General features: G+C 47.9%; 1 protein-coding gene across 1 annotated transcript in view; it reads right to left on the reverse strand.

Moving 5' to 3' along the window:
- Mybl2 (MYB proto-oncogene like 2) overlaps positions 1-7,134 on the reverse strand; it is a 36,488-nt gene extending 29,354 nt beyond the window's left edge. The window contains exons 1-3 of the mRNA XM_057781178.1: positions 7,114-7,134; positions 2,271-2,364; positions 219-290 (exon numbers count right to left, since the gene is read on the reverse strand). Coding sequence (XP_057637161.1) covers positions 219-290; positions 2,271-2,364; positions 7,114-7,133 — 186 coding nt within the window. The 5' untranslated portion in view covers position 7,134. The remainder of the gene's footprint in view (positions 1-218; positions 291-2,270; positions 2,365-7,113) is intronic.
- Positions 7,135-7,451: the final 317 nt, after the last annotated feature.

Here is a 7,451-nt window from a genome sequence, read left to right on the forward strand (position 1 = left end):
TTTGTTTCTTTGTGTAGTCTTGGCTGTCCTGGAACTTGCTCAGTAAACCTGGTTGACCTCAAACTCGAGATCTGTCTGACTCTGCCCTGTGCCCCGCCCCCACCCGCATGCTGGGATTAAAGGTGTGCACCACCTCAGCTCAGCCTCCCACTGCTTTCTAAGTACCTCTTGAAGCAGGCCACCCAGAGCTCTTGCCCTGGGGGAGGGCCAGTACTCACAGGGAAGTGGCTGGCCAGGAACTTCCAGTCTTGCTGTCCAAACTGCCTCACCAGGGCCCTCAGTTGCTCATCCTGCCAATGAAGACACAGAATTTAGTTCATGTGTGTGGAAAGTTTTATAGATGCCATGATACAGCCATATTCATGCATTCACTGAGGAACTGAGTGCCTACTAAATGCCAAGTATTAGTCCCAGTAACAGAGAGCAACAAATCTGCCTGACAAGGAGAAAGGGGCAAACAAAGCCTCAGGCTAGCACAAGTATAGCCACTCTGCAAAAGGGTCTGCTGGGAGTTAGAGTGATTGACTCTTCAGGCAGGCAGGCTTTTAAAAACAAAACCAGATAGCCAAAAAAGATAGCTAGACAGGAGGGGGAGGGAAGAGGGATGCGACCAAAGAGGCTAACAGAAACAAGCCAGGAGAACTAATTCACTTAGGCACTTGGGCAGCAGATGATCAAGGTCCAATGTGCTTGTTACAAAGTTATCAGTGGGCTGCCTCAAAGTGGGAAATTTTCAGAAAACAGTCTATTTTAACCTCTGTACTTGAAACAGAGACAATAGGATCAGGAGTTCAAGGCCATCCTAAAGTATAGGCTAGCAACCATTCCAGAGCATCCTGGAATACAAGAGACCTACCTCAAATCAAAAACAACAAAATCCCACAAATAACAATGTACTTTCCCACTTAGGGCTGGCAATGCAGCTGAATTGCTACAGTGCTTGCCTACTGTGCACCTACTTCAGGAAAAGTGAAAATTCAACATCATCCTCAGCTGTATGACAAATCGGGAGGCCTGCCCAGCACACATTAAAAACCCTGTCTCAAACCAAAACAAGTGCAAGGGAGTCCGCTCAGTGGAAAAAGGCACTCGTTAAGTCTGACTACCTTACTTCATGATTTCTAGGACCCAAATAGGAAAGAACCTATTTGGCCCCCAAAAGTTATCCCAATACACACACACACACACACACACACAATAGTACAAAGGAAAACTTGTAGCATATGCCAGTCCTCACACACACAAAAATAACAATACGTAAAATTAATTAAAAGCGGCTAGAAAGATGGTTCAGTGGTTAAGATCACTGGCCGTTCATTTTCATAGGACCTGGGTTCAATTCTCAGCTCCCACATTGCAGTTCACAACCATCTATAACTCCAGTTCCAGTAGACCTGGCACCTTCTTCTGACCTCTGTTGGTACCAGGTACACAGTAGTGGACCTGCACACATACAAGCAAAATACCCATACATATAAAATAATAAAATTATTTTATTTTAAATTTTTTTTTTTTTTTTTTTTTTTTGGTTTTTCGAGACAGGGTTTCTCTGTGGCTTTGGAGCCTGTCCTGGAACTAGCTCTGTAGACCAGGCTGGTCTCGAACTCACAGAGATCCGCCTGCCTCTGCCTCCCGAGTGCTGGGATTAAAGGCGTGCGCCACCACGCCCGGCTTTATTTTAAATTTTTAAAAGAGTAATAAACTTTTTTTTTCTTTTTTTTACAAAGACCGCAGATTTAACTTCCTAGCAGCCAAGGGTACATAGGGTCCAATGTCCCCACCAAAACTCAAAACTCATGTTTACACTTAATCTCCACTCTACAGTATGATGAGATAGTCTAGGATGATTAGGTGTTGAAATCATATAATCTCTGCTGTCAGAATGGTTACCAATACATGGACTGATGGGTTAGTATCTTAAGTAATCTGTTAAAAAAGCCAGTTTGGCACTTGCCTCTTACATAACCCTCTTGCCGTGTGATGCTCTACACAGCCTGGGAATAGAGCCCCCCTCCCCCCAGTAAAAATGGAACTAGGATATAACGGCAGAGAGCAGACTAAGATAAAGGACAAGAAGCACCTAAGAGAGGAGGAGGTGCTCAGGTCTAAGGACTACGCTCCCCCTTCCTTAGATTGGAAAGTCTGAGAATGCTCAGAGGAGCAAAGAGAAGCAGATGGCCCGTCAACTTTTCACTGTCCAAGAACGAGGGGACACCACCAGCTGCCCTTAACCCTCTCCTCCCCAGTTCCCTGGAGTAGCTGCAGCTCACCTCCTCGTGGGTCCATTTGACCTTGCACTTGTTGTCCCTCTGCTCCAGGAGGTCTGAGTCCGTGTCCTGGTAGTGTAACTCATCCAGCTCCTCACTGCGGAAGCAAGCTAAAGGTCATGGACGGCATGTTTACGTACCTTTACCTGGGGATGGTAGTGCAAGGCCAGGGTCAGGTCAACTGTGGGAGGTTTGGGGCGGCAAGCCTTTCTTCTCTACTTTCACAGAAGTAGGTACAGGGGTACAGGCTGGGTGTGGTGGCCCATGCTGGTAATCCCAGCACTTAGGTGGCAGAAAGATCAAGAATTCAACCCTAGTCTGGGTAAAATAAAACCTTTTCTCAAAAAGCCAAAAAATATAGGCAGATGTTTGCCTTCTGTTGTTATTTTTTTTTAACTTGTTTCTTTTTTCAGACACTCTCTATATAGTCCTCTGTCCTGGAACTTGCTGCATAGACCAGGCTAGCCCCAAACTCAGACCCTCCTGCTGGTATTAATACCCCACCATGCCCAGACTCTGCCTTCTGTTTTCTTCTCAAACAGGTTTATGGGCTTTAACAATTACATTTATTTATCTGTATGCCTATGCATATACGTCAGCACCTTTACCTGCTGAGCCTTCTGCCCTACTCACTGCTCAGCTTATAGTTCTTTGTGATTTGCTGAGATAGTCTTGTTTTTATTTTTTATTTATTTATTTATTTATTTATTTATTTATTTATTTATTTATTTATTTATTTTTGGTTTTTCGAGACAGGGTTTCTCTGTGGTTTTGGAGCCTGTCCTGGAACTATGAGACAGTCTTGTTAAATGGCTCATGCTGGCCTCCAACTCAAGATAATCCTACCTTCATCTCTGGGATTGCAAATTTACCATGCCTGGATTTATTTTCCTTTTGTTGCTTTATTTTCGGGATAAAATTGTTCAGGACCCACAAAGTCCTGGGTTCTAACTTCTACCTCACCACAAATACAAAACAAAAACCCTTCACAAAGATTGTAGTATTTAGAAGGTGATGGTGGCGCACACCTTTCATACCAGCACTTAGGAGGCAGAGGCAGGAGGATCTCTGTGAGTTCAAGGCCAGCCTGGTCTACAAACTATAGAACTCCAGGACAGCCAAAGTTACACAGAGAAATGTTATCTCAAAAAAAAAAAAAAAAAAGATTATGGTATTTAGCTGGGCAATGGTTGAATGGTTATATATGTCTATAACCAACACTCTGGAGACTGAGATAATAGATTGCTGCAAAATGATATTCAAAACTATATTCCCTCATTTTTCTTTTCAACAGTAAACTTACACTGGTATTAGTTAGTTCCTTTAGATTTATTTTATGTGTATGAGTATTTTGCCTGCACGTGTCTCTTGCACCACATCTATCTATGCCTGGTACATGCAGAGCTAGAAGATGGTGCCTGATCCTCTAGAACTGAAGGTCCAGATGATTGTGAGTCACCAGGTGGGTGCTGAGAACTAAACCGAGATCCTCTGCAAGTGCAACAAGTGCTCTTGACTACCGAGGCATTTCTCCAGTCCCTAGCATTAGATATTTTCAAGATAACATGCAATCATCAAGCATGCAAAAATTTAAAAGTCCTAATTACTTAGGGGAAACGTCTGAAATAACTTTTTCCATTTTTTTAAAATGTGGGATTAAAGGCTTATTCTGCCACACCCAACCTAACTTTATTCATTCTTGCCTGCAAATGAGCACAATCAATGGACAGAAAAAAACTCAGAATACAATTATTTGAAGTCTAAAGGCTTTTTTAAAAAACTAACATAGGGGCTGGAGAGATGGCTCAGAGGTTAAGAGCATTGCCTGCTCTTTCAAACGTCAGTTCAATTCCCAGCAACCACATGGTGGCTCACAACCATCTGTAATGGGGTCTGGTGCCCTCTTCTGGCCTGTGGGCATACACACAGAATATTGTATACATAATAAATAAATAAATAAATAAATAAGTTTAAAAAAAAACTAACATAGACATTTTTGTTATTGTTTTATTTTTCAAGACAAGATTTCCCTGTATAGCTCTGGCTATCCTGAAAGTCATTCCTATAGATTCAGAGATTAGTCTGCCTCTGCCTCCCTGCTGAGATGAAAGGTTTGCTCCAGGATGGGGCCAGTTAACATGGAATTTTTTATTTAACTGTTACCCAAATCCCACTATCTAGCTTAATGCTTTGAAAAAGGAGACCACAGCCAGGCGGTGGTGGCGCACGCCTTTAATCCCAGCCCTTGGGAGGCAGAGGTAGGTGGATCTCTGTGAGTTCGAGGCCAGCCTGGTCTACAGAATGAGTACCAGGACAGGCTCCAAAGCTACAGAGAAACCCTGTCTCGAAAAACCAAAAAAAGAAAACAAGAGGGGGCTGGAGAGATGGCTCAGAGGGTAAGAGCACTGGCTGCTCTTCCAGAGGTCCCAAGTTCAATTCCCAGCAACCACATGGTGGCTCACAACCATCTGTAATGAGACCTGGTGCCTTCCTTGCCAGCAGTACATTGGATGCTTAATAAATAAATAAATCTTTTTAAAAAAAGAAAACAAGAAAAAGGAAAACACATTATGAACCTCTAAGAATGCTAGTTGGGGACTGCAGAGCTGGCTCCTCGGTTAAGAGAACATATTGCTCTTGATGAAGACCCAAGCTCAGTGTCCAGCACCCTTTAGCACCACCTCCCAGCTCCAGGAGAATCCATGGGCACTGGCATCTGTGGGGACCCACATGAAAGTGAGCATAACCACACATATGTATAATTAAGGAAGGAAGGAAAATAGCCAGTTTTTCACAGAAAGTTATTAATCTTTCCCTAATTCCCCAGGACCTGCATTGGGTCACCTCTAGCAAATATAGTGCTAGGTCAGTCATCTGTAATGGGGAAAAGGGGAGAGATTTGCAAACAAGACAAGCCACACTTTGCATCTGCACACCCTTCCCTTTCTTCTCCTCTCAAAGGCAGCAGAGCTTCCCAGTCACTCCTACACGCCCCCACACACTTTGAAAAACCAGGCCCTGACCTCAGTTCCAACCTCTGGTCTTGATAGCACCCGCAAAGGTCAGCTCCACCTCCACAACCTGGTTTGGCACAGAAAGACCTTAAGAAATATTTGCCCAGGAAGTGAGTGGATTTGTGAATGAATGAGTACTTGCAAAGAGACACTGCCTACCAAACAATTTTAAAATTCAGATAAAATGAAAAGAAGTCTCCAAACTTAACAACACATGTCACTGGATCTGGAACACAAACATTTTCTGTCATTTCTGACCCAATGCATGCACCACCGACCACTGTAAAGCAGGAGGCAAAATCTACTAAGTATTAATAATTGAGCTTGCTTCCCCAGTACCCAGCACAAGGCCCAGAGTGCACGAGAAGCTCAGTCAATGTTCTAGAACGAAAGGTATCTGTGCAGAGAAGCTCTGATACTGTATAAGGGGACACTAATAAACAGATGGGAGGTGATGGCATTCACGAGATACTTTCTCACATTCCCAAGGTCTCCATTTAACACATGTGAACACTGAGGCCAACTAGAGTTATGCTGTGTCGTCAGGCTCGACACCTTTACACCCTTACCTCCCTAGTAATCACAGCTTGAAAAGCAGAGGCCAGTGTGTGGTTTTAAAAAAAAAATCCCATTTTTGTCCACATCCCTTTCTCTTGCCCTCTAGGTTCTGGGCTGTGCTCCAGGGAAAGGTGAGTCAGAGGCCAAGAGGGAAGTGGGGCACTGGGGTACAAGGGAGCTATAACATGTGGCAGAAAAAGGGCTGAGGCTGGTGAAGACGCAGGGACACTGAGCCCACGCTTCACAAGGGTCCCTTCAAATGAGCCCCGCGGACTCCCAGAGTTAATCCGTCCGCGCTCTTCCTGGGCACTACAGTGCCTTAGAAACTGAGGCAGGGTAACCCACCCTAACCAGCGCTCACGGACCGAATACTTTCCAGCCATGAGGAACTCTCTGAAAGTAAGCAAACTCAGGATCTGTTCGGTATCCTCACCCTAAGCCCAGTTCGGCCATCTGAGGGCGTGGGTGTTCTGAACTGGAGAAACCCAGAGGGAACCCTGCAAACTCCCCCCCCCCACCATGATCTCACCCCTTAAGAGAGTGACAGAGGCTGGAAAGTCCCGGAGTCGGGCCCCAGATACACAGGTGTACGGAGGTCCAGGCTTGACCCAGTCACTTACCCCTGGGGAACTAGAAAGAGGGAAACGCGGCTCCTGCCTTGGGCCCGGCGGCCGCTGGCAGAGAAGTCTCGTCACACATCGTCTGTCTCTACTGATCCCCAGCTGCCCCAAACTAGCGTGGGACGGAAGAGGGCTTCTGAAACCAAACCGAACCGGCCGCCGAATCCCCCGGAGACAGACAATGAATCCCCGGCCTCACACCCGGCAGAGGGCCCAGGGGCTTTGTGCTTTCCCGAATGCAAACAAGAAAGGAACGCCAGCAAATTCGAGCCGCTCTGGGACGACAAGTGTCTCCCAGACTTCTGCCTCCCACTCGCGGCGACTAGGAGAGACATTCTCCCTGTCCAGTACTGAGCCTCCAGCTGACGCCTCGCGCACCAGCCTTCCTTCCCCACCCTGCAATTAGGCGGGAGATGATGGACCTCACCCAGGGCCGGGACCGGGTCTCGGTGCGGGGAACCCGCGCTTTCCTGTTCCCGGGCCCAGAAGGCCCGGGAAGCCGGGAGAGGGGTCCCTAGAGTTCCTCAGCGTGGCGCACTCCCCTGCACCGGGTGGCGCCCTTGCACCGGGCGGCCGCGCAGAGTGCATTTCCCGCGGGGACCCCTACTTCAGATTTGCAGACCCAAGGGGAGCGGCGAGAACCCCAACACTCACCAGCGCGTCCGCCGAGACATCCCCCCCCCCACCCCGACCCGGGCCGCGCCGCGCCCTCACGCCCGCCGGCCGAGCCCGGAGCGGGAGCCGGGCCGGGGTCAGGACTCGGGCTGCTCCGGCCGCTCCCGGCCCCAGGCGGCGCTCTGAGGCGTTTGCGTGGCTGCAGGTATTGTGGCGCGCTCTCAGGAACTGCAGCTGCCTCAGGAGTGCACAGAACCACTTTCCTATCTCCCGCCAAGAGCGTCGGCGCCGCCCGGACCTGGCGCGCGAGCGCGGGGGCGGGGCGTACGGAAGGGGCGGGGTGGACCAGCCGAGGGGCGGAGCCCGCGCGCCAGGGC

Source organism: Chionomys nivalis, chromosome 9, assembly GCF_950005125.1.
Source record: "Chionomys nivalis chromosome 9, mChiNiv1.1, whole genome shotgun sequence".
NCBI classification, from domain to species: domain Eukaryota; kingdom Metazoa; phylum Chordata; class Mammalia; order Rodentia; family Cricetidae; genus Chionomys; species Chionomys nivalis.